The 16,871-nt window shown below is 41.2% G+C and overlaps 1 protein-coding gene across 3 annotated transcripts in view; it reads right to left on the bottom strand.

Moving 5' to 3' along the window:
- LOC117501674 (cytosolic 5'-nucleotidase 1A-like) overlaps positions 1-16,871 on the bottom strand; it is a 57,167-nt gene that overhangs the window by 23,572 nt on the left and 16,724 nt on the right. The window contains exons 1-3 of one of the 3 annotated variants that reach the window (XM_034160619.1): positions 15,666-15,756; positions 15,463-15,632; positions 4,004-4,048 (exon numbers count right to left, since the gene is read on the bottom strand). In XM_034160619.1, coding sequence (XP_034016510.1) covers positions 4,004-4,048; positions 15,463-15,594 — 177 coding nt within the window. In that variant the 5' untranslated portion in view covers positions 15,595-15,632; positions 15,666-15,756. Of the gene's footprint in view, positions 1-4,003; positions 4,049-15,462; positions 15,763-16,871 lie in introns of those variants that run through there. The other 2 variants (XM_034160620.1, XM_034160621.1) reach the window with 2 other exon arrangements.

A 16,871-nucleotide genomic window follows, 5' to 3' on the forward strand; every position in this document is an offset into this window, starting at 1 on the left:
AAAGCATTCTTGAGTCATGGTTATGCTTAAAAAACAAAAATTAATACATTTTAAAAAACACTTCCTCCTCATTAAAATGCAAATACATGCACAGCAAACTAAAATTTTAATTACACCCTCTCCTCCAAAAGAAGAGGTGCCAAGTATCAAGAGTCATATTCAAATGATAAATCAATAAATCACTTTATTTTTATTAATATGCAAATACAGGCACAAACTGTACAATCCAATCAGCTCACATATTCCACAAGAATCACCTATGGTGTAAGTATCAAATGTCTGCTATGTATCCTGAATGAGTTGCTGTGTTCACAAGAGAAACCACTTTTCCTTCATTCATATACACACATGTAAAAACTGTAAAACCAAACAAGCTCACTTATCCTGTAGGAACTACATGTGGTGTAAGTATCAAGTGTCAAGCATGTAGCATTCATTAACATGCAAATCAATGCATCAAACAACTGTAAAATCCAATCAACTAATCTACTCCACAAGATGTACCCCTGATGTACAGTGCATCCACATTTTATGTGAAAGCCAAAATGGAGAAAATTCATTTTCCCCTCAAAATTCTACTCACAGAACCCCATAATGACAACATGAAAAGTTTTTTTTATTTATTTTTTTCAAATTGATTTAAAATACAAAAGTAAGAAATCTCATGCACATAAGTTTTCACACCTTTTCCTCAATACTTTGTTGATGCACCTTTGGCAGCAGTTATACCCTCAAGTCTTCTTTAACATGATGCCACAAGCTTGGTGCACCTATCTTTTTTATTTTATTATGCAGTTGTGTTGTTTTGTTTTTGTTTTTTTTTACTCATAAAAGAAAAAAAAATTCACATTGTCATTATGGGGTATTGTGTGTAGAATAATGGGGGGAAAAGAATTCTGTCCATTTTGGAATAAGGCTGTAACATAACAAAATGTGTAAAAAGTGAAGTGCTGTGAATAGGTTCTGTATGCACTGTATGTATCAAGTGTCTAACGTGTTGTTAATGAGTTCTACTTGTAAAATGGGCACAGATGCAAACATGATGATGTATATATGACAAAAGTATTCACATGAAGAGATGGTCATGTTTGTATCTGCACGCTGACGACTGTGTGCTGGGAAACAGGTCACAGTTGGACTGAGTCACCATTGTGCAACACACACACGTCACTTGATCAGGATTAAAACTGGCTGATGTCAAAATCGGATTAAAGACTAGATTTGATGGAATCATTCAAACACACTGCAGCATGATTCTAACTTCGTGCGTTAAAACTGCAGCATCGTTCGTGCATAAACGTGTTCTTTAATTATGACAAATTACTCTTTAAAGTGGTCATTACTCCATGGGACCACTAAGAGGTGCTGCTGCTCTGATCACTGAGATGTAGATCTTTTAATTTCTCAGAGTTGACTGAGTTTATCCTGTTATTGCTGTGCAGGTTCAGGCTGCAAATAATAAACATGTGTAATAATGAAGGAGTGTTTGTGAACAGCTGAGTAGCTGTGAACACGTTAAATTTGTCACATAAGGCTGGTGTCAGAATTTAACTTTTGTGCAGCAGATAACTGAAACAATCATTCAAATGGTGATACAAGCACCAAATTCAGCAAAAATACTCCTTAGACATTAGCTCTTATGAAAAAAGCCGACTGGCTACTTGAATTTTCACTAGGCAGCCAGGTAGGGGTCAACTGAAGAATTACAGAGGGGTCAAAAAAAAATAAATGCTCCAATCATATTGAAAACTACACCACATTATTTGTGCGAACATAAAGATTCCAAAAATGTATAGTTTGGACTGTCCATGACTGAATGTTATGGAGTTATGGGGTAAAACAGCAAGAATGGTGACAAAGGTCAATTTGTACAGGGGTCAAAAGGTAAAGTTGCACCAATTTTGGTAAAAAAAGTGGTGCAAATGATTGGTTGAGCTAATGGGATTAATAAATGGAATAGTTTTGACAGTGTTGAATGATTGGTCTCCAAAGTCAAGGTCAAACAAGGTCAATGTCCATTGGATTCTGTGACATGTGACATATGTTACCCCGTAACATAACAACTAAGCACAACACATGATGCAAACTATTCCTTTTTGGAATATTTCTGATCAGACAAATAATGTTGTATAGTTTTCAATATAACTGAATAATTAAAAAAAAGTTTTTTTGACCAAATGATTACAACAATCCAGTCATGTTGACCACTAATGTATTTACATTTTAGCAGCTGTGATGCGACACAACACTGATGAAATTTTAAATGTATGGTTTAGATCTCAGCCACCTTAGATATTTAACAATTGAACAGTATTCATGATACAGTACATGTATATGTACATGTTATTTAAAAAATCATTCATTCATTTCTCACCGCTTATCCAAGTCCAGGTTGTGGTGGCAGTAGACCAAGCAGCTTAACCCACCCTTCCTTATCCTTGGCCAAGTCCTGTAACTCTTCCCAGGATATCCTGAGGTGTTCCCAAGCCAACTGGGAAATATAATCCCGTCAACATGTTTTGGGTCTTCCCCAGGGCCTCGTCCCAGATGGACATGCCTGCCTGGAAGACCTCGTTAGGGAGATGACCAGGGGGCATCCTCACCAGATGCCCGAACCACCTCAGCTGGCTACTTTCACTGTGAAGAAGTAGCAGCTCTACTTCAAGTCCCTCCTGGATATTGGAGCTTCTCACACTGTCCTGGATACCCGACGGAGGAGTCTCCTTTCCGCCACTTGTATCTGCTACATTATTTTTTTGGTCATTATCCAAAGCTCGAGCCCATAGGTGAGGATAGGAGCATAAATCGACTGGTAAATTAAGAGTCTTGCCAAACTAAACAGCAGCTTTTCACTTCATCATTTAAATAAAAAAATACTAGCAAAGACCTTTACCATCAAACAACATCTCAACCTCCATCTGTAACAAAGCATGAATTAAACAGATTATTGTCCTGGAACTTTGCATTAAAAATGGCCCAGTGTTATTTTTGCTCCTCAAACTTCATTATGGGATATTTTAAAGACAGCAGCACGGTGACTTCACAAGAATGCAATGGATTCTGGGACACCTGTAACAATAAATAATTGACTAGAAATGCTGTTGACTGGAACATTTTATGCTGGTTCTTGTAGTGAGCCTGTTAAAGATTCTTGTTAAGAACATGAACAACAAACAGGTTTTGTTGCCATATATGGTTAATGAAGGGCGTTTAGAACGTGTGGGATCTATCACAACTTATACAACTACTTACTGACGTGTGCATGATGCCTATTTAATAAATACAGGGTGTTTTGTACTTGCACACATGCTAAATTTTGTTGGTGCGACAGCATTTAGAGTCTTTTCTATGCATAGTGTGATAAATGAGGTTCCCAGGAGTCAAGGTGGTTCCATGGTGTGGTGGATGCAGTAATGCACAACACAAGCTAATGCCCCCAGGCCAGACCTGACATACACCTCTGGCCAGTGACTTTATTAATACATAAACTCTTCCCTGATACATTTCAATCTCACTGGCTGAGCTTCAAGAAATATGGATGCACCACTGAAGTATTTGAATCATCTCTCTCCTCACGTACCGACACTCTGCCCTTTAGCCTTAATCCAAGACGTCATTGAAAGTCTGGATATTCAGCTTGACCAGGTCACTTGAAATCCTAGACAGTCCAGTACATCCAGAGAGTCCACAAGCATGAATAAGACCGAGTACACATCGGCTCAATCCAGCTCGGAGACTGTACACATTAAATGAAATACAGTGGATATTTGAGGTGTGGATTCCAGTGAACAGCTCTTAGATTTGGTCATATCAACATGCAGGACATCACACGTGGAAGTGCATGAGGTCAGGTGGTTGGTTAGGGGAATGGGTGTGCCTGTGGTTATGCAGGCACCTCACAGCCATCACACAGGAGGATAGGAGAAGGTGAAAGGTCAGTAGGGATGCTTGTAGCCATGCACACAATATGACGTGACCTCACATGTTGATGGGACATACTTACGAAGAACACGCCCCCCTCCACTTTCCGGGCTCGTCTCTCTGAGACCTTTGCAAAATGACAGTTTGTATTTAGTCATCTGGTATTAACATTCATTTTCAACAGAGCTGCATGATAGTCAGTCCATCAGGGCAAACTTATTGTTGGAATTAATAATGATAAGAAAAAGCCACTACAGGAGAAATTTCTACACTCTTTATAAAACTCATTATTTTTCACAGTGAAGTGTTACTCTGCAAGAATTTACTGTACAGTGCAGCCAGAAAGTATTCACAGCACTTCACTTTTTCCACATTTTGTTATGTTACAGCCTTATTCCAAAATAGAGTAAATTCATTTTTCCCCACAAAATTCCACTCACAACACCCCATAATGACAACATAAAAAAAGTTGTATTATTTTTTTCTAATTTATTAAAAATAAAACTAAGAAATCCCATGTACCCTTTACTCAATACTTTGTTGATGCACCTTTGGCAGCAATTACAGCCTCAAGTCTTCTTGAATCTGATGCCACAAGTTTGGTGCACCTATCTTTGGGCAGTTTGGTCCATTCCTCTTTGCAGCACCTCTCAAGCTCCATCAGGTTGGATGGGGAGCGTCGGTGCTCAGCCATTTTCAGATCTCTCCAGAGAGGTTCAGTCAGATTCAGGTCTGGGCTCTGGCTGGGCCACTCAAGGACATTCACAGAGTTGTTCTGAAGCCACTCCTTTCATACCTTGGCTGTGTGCTTAGGGTCACTGTCCTGCTGAAAGATGAGCCGTCCCCCCAGTCTGAGTTCAAGAGCACTCTGGAGCAGATTTTCATCCAGGATGTCTCTGTACATTACTGCATTCATCTTTCCCTCAATCCTGACTAGTCTCCCAGTTCCTGCTGCTGAAAAACATCCCCACAGCATCATGCTGCCACCACCATGCTTCACTGTAGGGATGTTGCCTGGTTTCCTCCTGGTGAGCGGTGCCTGGTTTCCTCCTGGTGAGTGGCTTCCGTCTGGCCACTCTACCATACAGGCCTGATTGGTGGACTCCTGCAGAGAAAATTGTGCTCTCTCCACAGAGGAATGCTGGAGCTCTGACAGAGTGACCATCAGATTCTTTGGTCACCTCCCTGACTAAAGCCCTTCTCCCCCGATCGCTCAGTTTTGACTGACTGCCAGCTCCAAGAAGAGTCCTGGTGGGTCTGAACTTCTTTCATTTACGGATGATGGAGGTCACTGTGCTCATTGGGACCTTTAAAGCAGTAGAAATGTTTCTGTACCCTTCCCCAGATTTGTGCTTCCAGACAATCCTGTCTCAGATGTCTACAGACAATTCCTTTGACTTCATGCTTGGTTTGTGCTCTGACATGCACTGTCATCTATGGGACCTTACATGTAGACAGGTGTGTGTCTTTCCAAATCATGTCCAATCAACTGAATTTACCCCAGGTGGACTCCAATTAAGCTGTAGAAACATCTCAAGGATGATCAGTGGAAACAGGAGGCACCTGAGCTCAATTTTGAGCTTCATGGCAAAGACTGTGAATACTCATGTACACATGATTTTGTAGTTGTTCTTTTTAATGAAGTTCCAAAAATATAAAACAAAAAAAAACTTTTTTCACATTGTCATTATGGGGTACTGTGTGTTCAATTCTGAGGTTTAAAAAAATTAATTTCATCCATTTTTGAATAAGGCTGTAACATAAAATGTGGAAAAAGTGAAGCGCTTTGAATACGTTGCAGGTGCATTGAACCCCACAGAGGAAACTCTTTTCTCCCATCAGCGATGTTATTCTTTCGGTCATTACCCAGATGCCACGACCATGGGTGAGGATAGGAGTGTAAATCAACTGTTAAATTCAGAACCTCACCTTCTGGCTCAGCTCCTTCTTCACCAGGACAGTCCAGTACAGTGTCCATAAAACATCAGACACCACCCTACTCGATCTATTGAGTTCCCCCACACTTGAACAAGATCCTGAGATAATTAAACTCCTCCATTTGGGGCAATTATATTATATTATACTGTATTATATTATTGTCATGATTTTGTCCTGATCAGGGTGCTGAGCCCATTTTTCCCCTTTCTGTTGTTCTCTTTCTGCCCCAGTTTTGAGTTATTAGTTGTTTTTTTTTTATCCTGGTTTATTCTCTGTTTTGTTGTCACTTTTCTTTGTTACGTTTTACTTTGGCCTTTTGTTTAGTTCTGTTCTAGTTTTCTTGAGTCAGTTGTGTTTTCATTTATTGTTCATTAATTTATCACTTGGTTATCTAGTTCCTCTCATTGTCAGGTTTTGTTCTCTGTTATTGTTTTGTCACTGCTTTTCTTATAGTTTGTTTTACCACCTTGTTTTCTTAGTTTCTGTTTAGTTTAGTTTTAGTATTTATCTCTATTTATTCTCATGTAGTTTTCATTAGGTTATCACTTGTTTATTTTATTGTTATCATTATTGTCATCACTTACTTATCAGGTTTTGCTTTCTGTTAATTAATTAGTCTTATTTGTTCTGTCATCTATGTATCTCCTTGGTTCATAGTTCCCTGTTTTCTCTCACACCTATCTGATTATGTTCTCACTTCACATCTCTGCACCTGCCTCATGTCTGTCTTTCACTTTGTTTCTGTCCGCTCTGTGTTTTCTTTCACTTTCACTCTTGGCACCTGCTCACGCAAAAAGATGGCGGCACGCGCAGACGCAGCGGCTTACAGCTCTCCCTATTTGTGCACCTTTTTGTGTCTTTTGTGTGTTGTTTTGGAATCTTGTACGTCGCTTACGGACTTTTACAGACAGTATGACCGGGTGGACTTAATAAACATCGGTTTTCAACAGAAAACTACCATCTGCAGCCACTGTGTGCTGAGCCCACTTCTCTACTCACTCTACACATCTGACTGCACCTCCACCCACTCGGAGAACATCATTGTCAAATTTGCTGATGACACAACAGTGGTGGGGCTGATAACAGGGGGAAACGAAGTGGCCTACAGAGATGAGGTCCAAAAACTGGTCGAGTGGAGTGCAGCCAACAACTTGGCACTAAACATCACAAAGACTAAGGAACTCATCCTGGACTTCCGTCGAAAGAAAGCTGCCCCTGCCCCACTGTACATCAATTGTGAATGCGTGGAGCGAGTGGAGTCCTTCAAGTTCCTAGGGGATCACATCTCTGCTGACCTCTCCTGGTCAGTCAACACTGCAGCACTGGTCAAGAAGGCCCAGCAGCGACTACACTTCTTGAGGGTGCTTAGGAAGGAGCAATTAAGCACACCCCTGCTGGTGACCTTCTATCGCTCCACTATAGAGAGCCTGCTGACCTACGCAGTGTCACTGTGGCACTCCAGCTGCACTGAAGCTGACAGGAAGAGACTGCAGAGGGTAGCAAACACTGCCCAAAAAATCATTGGCTGTCCTCTGCCCTCCATCCCCACCATCTACACCTCCCATTGTCTTAGTAGGGCCAAGAACATTCTCAAGGACAATACACACCCCAGCTTTCACCTCTTCAACCTGTTGCCCTCTGACAGGCGCTACAGGTCCATACAAGCCAGGACAAACAGACTCAGAGACAGTTTCTTCCCCAAAACCATCACCATGTTGAACAATAATCTGCACTAAAAACGGAATATATTAGGTACTGAGCCGCACCATATCTATTTCATTTGTAGCACAGGACTTTTGCACATTTTTCAATTGTTACATTGTTTACATTGCCTATAGTTAGTATATATACATACAGTTTTACATTTCCTTTTGCACTCTCTCAATTGCTTCACTGTTTACACTGTCCATATGCTACACAATTTTACATTTCAGCAAAGGACTTTGCATGTTTCTTTATGTTATATTGTTGTTTATTTATGTTATATTGTCTTGTATTGCACTGCGTGCACATTTTAAGGAGCAACCCCCCTAATCTCGTTGTACTATGCAGACTGTGTTTGATGTGTATAATGACAATAAAGGCTTTCTATTTCTATTTCTATCTTTGTATCCTACATCACTTCACTTTGTGCACTCTCTTCCTCCCCATCTTGCACAGTGTTAAATCTTCCTTCACTAGCCACACTCCTTTCTAGATTGTTCCTCACGTGCACTTTGTTAACTCCAGGCTTATTTAATCTCCTCCCAGCCACCGCACCCCTGTTCGTTTGTTGTCTTTTTACACTCACCAGCTCTGTATCCAGTCCTGTTTTTGCAGTGTTGCCAGATCCTGCTTTGTGTTTTGACTGGGTCTTTTGCCTCATCTCTGATGTCCGTGTCTGCTCGTGCCTCCAAACCCTCCTTAACCATGATTACGTTTATGCCTGACGCTGTTTGTGCTTCTGCTACTCTGACTGATCACCTCTGTACCAAACCTAAGCCCAAACTAACGACCATGAATTATTTTACACCCAAGCCTAGTCCGGGAGTCTGCATTGCGGGTCCTACCGCTTCGAGTGCCTGGCACCCGCCTATCGTGACAATTATATTATATTAGTGCTGTATCTTTAACATTCTGTGTGCATCCTGTGCAGCCCTGTTTGAATATTTGCATATAAATCATCTCTATGAGACAGTTATTTTCCATGTCCAATTCATCCCGTCCTGTTAGAGAATAAATTCTAAGAGAGAGAGAAGGTATTTCCAAACCACAGACGGAGATATTGTTGGATAACATAAATACATGAGAGCGTGTGAGCAGAAAGTGAGAGGGAGAGAAACAGAGAGAGAGCACCGGTGCTGACCTGATGATATATTTAGAAAAGTAAAAGGCCAGTGGTGATTGACTTGCTGAGGCCTCTGAATATATAGCAACAGTTTGATTCAGCAGTCTGCCGCTTACACTCAGCTCACAATGTCCCTCTTGTTCCCTGTGCTGATAACAGTGTAGGACTTTGAAAGAAAAAAATGTAGGTGAGTGAGTGAGTCCCAGCCAGATTCAGAAGACAATAACCCAAAAACAATAAATGCTTTCTTCTTGTAAATCACCAAACTGAAAAGTATAAATAGCAGATAATGAGAACGAACTGATTATATTAAATTAAATATTTGTTTTCCAAATCCATTTTAAACCTCTTTTGTAAATATGTCTGTGGACTGAACACTCAGATCAGATTGTGGGTGTGTTTTGCTACGCGTCGGGCATGAACATCACACGTGCAGGAGTCTCACGTGTTTGTGTATTCACAGTTGCAGAAGGTTTTGGTTTATTTTTTGTGTGTGTGTGCACATGCTGGTTTTCTTCTCATGTCTCATTTGGCTAATTCAACCATCACCAGGCAGCACACCTTATGTTAAACATTTTATAATATGTAAACGTAAAATATTAATACAGTATATCAATCCATATGCTGTGAGTCACAGAGGTCCAGGTTACTTGCAGCATTCAGACACTGGACAGCAGTCATGTGACTGCGTGTTTGTGATTTTCATTACTATAGCAACCAATGTGGATGAGATCACAGATGAGGACTGCAGCACTAAAACAGAGATCAGATTGGGTCACTTGCTGTATGTAGTGTGACCAGCCAGTGAGTGAGATCAGATCTGAATCACACACAAGATAAGTCTGATTTGAACTGGCAGTCTGAACAAAGTCTTGATAGATCTCCTGCAATTGCTGCACCCGCTGGGGTCCTCCTTCACATCAGCATATTAACAATTTAAGCGAGCAAACCTTGGGGAGAAACACGATTCCCACTGTGTGAGCAAGGATGAAATACACAACACAAACAGACCGTAGAACTGGAATTGGACATTGGACAGAAGGTGTGTCTGGAGACGGTGCCAGAACTTTTCATCTGTACTGCAAATTAATGATTTATTCATTTAACCAATAAAAATCCCATTGAGATGAAGAACCTCTTTTTCAAGGGAGTCCTGGTCAAGACAGGCAGCATAACAATCCCGAAACACTGTTCAGTTTCGAAACATTGCCTATATTACAAACAAGACATTGCTGCTGGTCAGTTTATAAATATATATCCGTCAAATTATGACTTTCATATTTGAAGGCAGTGTGGGATCTGCATGTGCACTAGAACATACATTTCTTGTTGGCTATCGGAGGTCATAATAGCCAAACGTTATTACCATGAGGAGCTGTGCACCTTCATGTTTTTTGATTTTTGACACACTTTTAGAAACAGTCTCCTTCCTTCTCTGCCTCCATCTAGTTTGTTTTCCCTTCAGAGTCACTGCTGTGTCCTCAACAGTATGTCGGTGTCCTCCAGTGCTATAACAAGCACAAAACCTTGCCAGCATGTGTCTCTCTTGATTCTCGGCACAAACCTTTCCAGGCTGGAAGTTTACTCCTCTGACATTTCACACAAGATGAACTGCTCTGGAGTCACAACTCCATAAATAACTATAAACACAGTCGGGATGTGTTGCATCCATATTGTATCATCCATGATATACCGGAAGAATTTCTCCCAGTAATCAGAATGAATGTTATTATCATTATTGTTGACTGCATATTAATGTGCACCTCACATGAAGAATGAGAATAAGCATGGTGGAAGGCAGAGTTCAAACCTTAGGGGAGGAAGAAGAGTGAAGAGGGCCTCAATGACACAACGTGATAGTGCTCTATTATTAATGTAATGCAGAAACATATTGCTGATGAAGAATGACAGCTTTCGTATCATATTTTGCTCTAAGTAGGGAAGGTGGAGGGCGGGAGCTGTGCAACAGGTTGCGGTCCCATCTGAGGTCCACATGGAGCTCTGGAGTGACTTTAAAAAACAAGATGATTTACTATATAGAGCCCTCAAAATGCTACTGTGTGGGTACAAGATACAACTTGTTCATGTGATTTGACTAAGTAGTTCCCACATGTCATCTGTTTGTGCATTGTGCCAGGTTGAGCACAAATAGGCGATTATGTGGATAATAACAAACAGTATTTATTACACACTCACCAGCCACTTTATTAGGTACACCTGTTCAATTGCTTATTCACGCAACTAGCTAACAGCCAATCACATGACAGCAACTCAATGCATTTAGGCATCTAGACAATAGACTGTATATCTAGATGTGGTGAAGACAACTTGCTGAAGTTCTAACTGAGCATCAGAATGGGGAAGAAAGAGGATTTAAGCAACTTTGAACGTGAAATGGTTGTTGGCACCAGACAGGCTGGTCTGAGTATTTCAGAAACTGCTGATCTACTGAGATTTTCATGCACAACCATCTCTAGAGTTTACAGAGAATGGACCAAAAAAGAGAAGATATGCAGTGAGCAGCAGTTGTGTGGCTGAAAATACTTTGTTGAGAATGTACAGACTGGTTGATTGGGTGATCGCATGTTGCCGCCATGTCAATATGAACCAACATCTCTGAGGAATGTTTCCAACACCTTGTTGAACCTATGCCATGAAGAATTAAGGCAGTTCTGCAGGCAAAAGGGGGTCCAGGCCAGTACCGATGTTCTGTGAATGCTATTCCAGACAGTCACTGTGAAGAAAGCGCTGAGCCAAAATGCAAGACTCTGGAGTCACCAGTTTAATTGCATTCCGATCCTCACCTATGGTCATAAACTTTGAGTAATGATGAAAGAAGAAGAAATTAAATTCTTCTGTTGGATATCTGGCCTTACACTCAGAGACAGGTTGAGAAGATTGACTATCTGGGAATGATCAGGAGTAGAGCCACTTCTTCATGTCCAAAAGAGCCAACTGAGGTGGTTCAGCCATCTAGTGAAGCCCCCCTGTCTCCCTATAGGGAGATCTTCCAGGAATGTTTGTGGTTGGAGGCTCTGGGGAAGACCAAGGACAAGTTGGAGGGATTATATTTCCCAGATGTCTTGGGAATCCCAGGAAGTTAGAGGACAGAGGACTTTGTGTGGGATAAGCAGCATGGTCTTCTGCCACCCAGACTCAGATAAGTGAATGAATGAATGACTACAAGGACTACCTGCCTTAACTTAAGAGTAACTTATGGACCTCAGGGTTAACATGGGACCAATGACAGTGGCCCAATGGTCCACTTTCTACACTGATGCTGGACTGGCCCAATCACATCTCTTATCCCATTTGGCCCCACCCCAACCCCTCTGTCTGCTGTGTCTTTCATGTCAGGTGACATCGTGGCTCAGAGCTGAGAGCTGATTCGCTGTGGAGCAGAGCAGGAGTGTGACCGGGAGGCCAAGGAGGGACAGAATGTCCAGAGTGTAGATGGACTGATAAAAAGTAGCTTCATGATCCAGGGAGGGACCCTGTGTGTGTGTGTGTGTGTGTGTGTGTGTGTGTGTGTGTGTGTGTGTGTGTGTGTGTGTGTGTGTGTGTGTGTGTGTGTGTGTGTGTGTGTGTGTGTGTGTGTGTGTGTGCGCCACCCCAATGATGTCATAATGACACTTTGGGCTGCACCATGCATTGAAACCATAAAACACAGATTTAGGAGCATAGATAAAATAGTTAAAATAAAAAAGCACACCTCAGTGTGTGTGTGTGTGTGTGTGTGTGTGTGTGTGTGTGTGTGTGTGTGTGTGTGTGTGTGTGTGTGTGTGTGTGCATCACTGTAACATTATTTTAAACACATAAATTAAATATTCCTTGGGAACTTCACAGATCTCATTGTTTCTTAGAATACTGAGTAAAAACTCATCAGATCTGTGACCTAAGTAACGTAACACAAGCAGCAGAGTTCTAATGACTTAACATCTACGCCAAGTTCATTGTTTCAAAGATAACTGAGAAAACAACTTAACTGAAATGATAAATGGAGGGTTTTTTCCATTCATGTTTGAACTTTCAAGAAGTAGCTCCATCCATCCATTTTCTATACCCCCTTATTCCGATTAAGGGTCACGGGGAGCTGGAGCCTATTCCAGGGGGTAAGGAGCACCTCAAATCAGATTATTAAAGTGGTCATACAGTGCAAAATCACTTTTTTATCGACATTTACAACTTCACATGTTTTTAGGTTTCACGTTACACATTACAACAATCCATTCAACGGAATATAAAAATAGGTTTGTTTTTTATTGTTCTTTGGGGGGGGTTATAGGGCAAGCAGCTCTGTGGGGTAGGAGTTGGAAGACCAACACCTAGACCAGGGTTTGATTTCTGTTGTGTGCTTTATGCTACCTGTCTGTGTCCTTGGACAAGACACTTCAGCGGTGTCTCAATTCAGGAACCACATACTATGACGTTGTGGCCTTCCCAGTCCACAGAGGCCAAACCGACTGGCCCACAAAGCATCTTGTGAATGTATCATCATCTTATCCTGCTTCTACCCTCATTGTCTTGCGGTCTCGACAGTTGCACGTGACAAGCTACTGTAGTGGGAGGGACCCATAGTTATCATTTTTCAATACTTACATTTTACTGCTTTTCAATGCTTTTGCTCATTAAGCTTTAACAACTACAGAAAAAGAATTACAAGAATATACATTTACCATATTGAAATCACCAAAATTTCTCACAATTGCTATTCAGCCTGAACGATTGGGAAGATTACCTGAAATACTGTACGCTGAAAAAAGGAAACATGACTTAAATATGTACAACCTTTGCACGTGATCAGAATGTGTCCAAATAACACCATTGTCTTATACATAAAGTGACAAAGTGACAAAGTTTTTTAATTCGGCACACAAAATATTCAAATAGAAAAAAATGAACAATTCCACAAACAAACACAGACAAAACTAGTGAGTCCGAAAGGGTGTGGGCTGAAGCAAAGCTTATTAGCGCCCACCCCTGCTAGTACAAGTCCAACAATTCTAATCAGTCATATTTACATAAATATAAATTCACTACTACATGTCGACACACAGACATACACATCAATATACTATTCACTTATAATTATATTTATATAGTACCAGATCATAAGAAAGTTGAATCAAGGCACTTTACGCCAGTAAGGACTAACCTTACCAACCCCCAGAGCAAGCACTAGGCAACTGTGGTGAGGAAAAACTCCCTATAAGGAAGAAACCTCAAGCAGACCAGGCTCTTGGGGGTGACCCTCTGCTTGGGCTGTGCCACATATACCTATATACATACGTATATACTTTACAAACATAAATATATACATACATATACACAGTCACTTATATACATATACATATACACCTACCCATATCTATATATCTACATACGCATATACATATGTATATGTATATATATATAAGATTATAATGTTACATAATACATAAGAAAATGATGTCATGTGCAAAGGTTGTACATATTTAATTCATGTTTCCTTTTTTGTGGAGTGGGTGAGTGTACTGGACCTCTTGCAGTGGTACTCTTATCTAAAGCGCTTAGTCCTCAGCTTTGTAGTAATTTGGCAGAATGGTACAGTAGGTACGCATATTTAAATAGACAGCAACACTGGGTTGCTAGTGGGCAAAATCTGACCACACCCATTGTGGTTGGCTGGCTATGTAAGTTTTTTATTTATTTATTTGTTTATTATTTTTGGCATCAAGCTTGGTTTTTCAGACAATAGAAATGCAATTTCATGATATTTTCATAATATCTTCAGGATGTTGATTTTACCACATAATGCCAAATGATTCGCTGATCTATCTCAGATTATGATGGGTTGACAGATATCCTGGAAAATATCCTGTTTATTTGACAATTATAAGGTCATTTCATGACTTATTTTTTGATATCATTATAATGTTACCAATATTAGTTGATTACACTGTGTTTTCTGGGTAGGTAGGAGGTTATGCGTCTTATATTCAAGTGTAACTTGTATACCAAAAAAAAAATCATGCATTCCTTATTTCCCAGGAATCAATGCAAGAAACAAAACAAAATGAACTCTAATCATACACTACAATGCACAAAAATCCCAATTTAAAGACCTGATAAAAAATAAAGTGTCTTCACATTTTTATTGTAGTGTTTCTACCACTATGGGCGAGCAATCCATATTCCTCTGCATCAAATAACATCCAGTATGTTGTCTAATGCACGATTATTTGTCCGTCTGGCTTATTTTTGGAATTTAAAAGCCTTTATGGTACACACCACAACCTGTGAGCTTTCTGCATAAATTGAATGTTCACTCGTCCATCTGCATCCATCTGATTATTTATTCTGTTGTCCAGTGTGCATGTTTAATTCTCCATTTTGCTTCTTTTTAATTTGAAGTCCTTATGTTAAATAACAGCGCATGCTGTGGTGTGCACATGTGCTACTGAGTTCCTATGTGTTGTTAAACTCACCGTCAGGGGAATGTGGTCTTAAAATTGAGTTCTACATCCAGAAAAAAAGGTGTGGCTTTTATTTATTGATTGCTGTTATCAGTTTTACATTGTCTCATTAACTGTATATAGATATTGTGGGAAAATGTCTTTTTCAGATTAACGCTGATGGTAATGTTGGAATTGCTCTGTGGCCTCACTTACTCTCCCAGACGCTCTCTCACCCTGCTGACCCCAGAAGACGGGCTAGGATCCACACTTAAAACAGCTGTGCAGAACATAACAGAGCAGAAGAGAACTGGAAAGATGCTGACACACGAGTGAACTCACTGATTTCTGCTTGTCAAACTCCTCTTTCTCTTCCCACGGTGTTGCTGGGTCCCCGTTGGACGGCGAGTTGACTTCGAGCTCCCCAACCCGCCCACTTATCACCTGCACAGGATCCAGGCTCATCTCCACCATAGAGAACGCACCTTCCTGTGCCCCCAAAGGTTCCCTGAGCGCCCCCTGCTGGTATCACACCACAGCTCTCTGTGTTGGAGGATCAGGATCAAAGTGTCCTGCTGCAGCCTGTGGACTTCATGAAGACACTCCTGATTTGCTGTCCTGATTGAAAACTGTGCTCCGGTTTGAAGCAGTTCAAGTGTCCAGAGCAAAAGTGTCCACTCCTCCTCCGATTCTTCACTTCTCTTTATCCTTTTTCTAAGAGAGGACTGTTGCTCATAGCATCCAGGGGACATGAAGCAAGCTTATTTTCTGCAGGGTCACTCGTGCACACATTTTATCTGTGTGTGTGTTGTGTGTCCAGTCTTTGCAGGCTGCAGTCCATCTGCTCGCTCTCTCTCTCTCTCTCTCTCTCTCTCTCTCTCTCTCTCTCTCTCTCCCTCTCTCTCTCACCCCCCTCCCCTTTCCTCATTGCCCCATTCAGTCACTGTCTTCTATCCTCCCGTGGGCCAATGAGAAGAGTTCTTCCTTATTCAGAAGGACCAGCCCACTTCACCCTGTTGTCATCCAACAGGCTCGACGCTGAGGCGTACACAAAGTGCACAGCAAAAAATAGTCGTCAGGGTCAGACATGTCACCTTCTCTGTTGATATATAGATATACGTTTGCACACTTTCCTGATTGGGTCATGGCTCCCTGGTGCGCATTGTTGCCTCACAGTGAGAAGGTCACAAGTTTGCTTGTGCATGTTCTTCTTGTGTTTGCGTGGCCTCCCTCCATGGCTTCCTCCTCCCAAAGGCATGTGGGTCAGGTGCCCTGGTGACTATAATTTGACAGTATGCATGGCAATATGCCACTTTTCTCTGGTCAGTGGTAAATGGACTGTATTCATATACTGTAGCACTTTTCCATGTGAATCAGAAGCTCAAAGTGCTTTACAATGATGCCTCGCATTCACCCATTCACACTCACACACCGATGTCAGGGTGCCACCATGCGAGGCGCTCACTACACACCGGGAGCAACTTGGGGATTAATTACCTTGCCCAAGGGTCCTTAGTGATTTTCCAGGAACCGAGGATCCTCTGGTCTCAAGCCCAAAGCTTAACCACTAGACCATCACCTCCCCATGGCTGATGGGTGAGTTCCATCCAACACTCATGGCAGTTTGCTATCAGTCCTGACCTGATGTTTCATTCAGTTTGTCCAAAACTAATAATGAACATGACACAACCATTCATTTTTATATCTTCACCATCTTTCTACAGCTATGACGGAGGTCTAGAAAATCATCT

This window comes from Thalassophryne amazonica, chromosome 20, assembly GCF_902500255.1.
Source record: "Thalassophryne amazonica chromosome 20, fThaAma1.1, whole genome shotgun sequence".
Lineage (NCBI taxonomy): Eukaryota > Metazoa > Chordata > Actinopteri > Batrachoidiformes > Batrachoididae > Thalassophryne > Thalassophryne amazonica.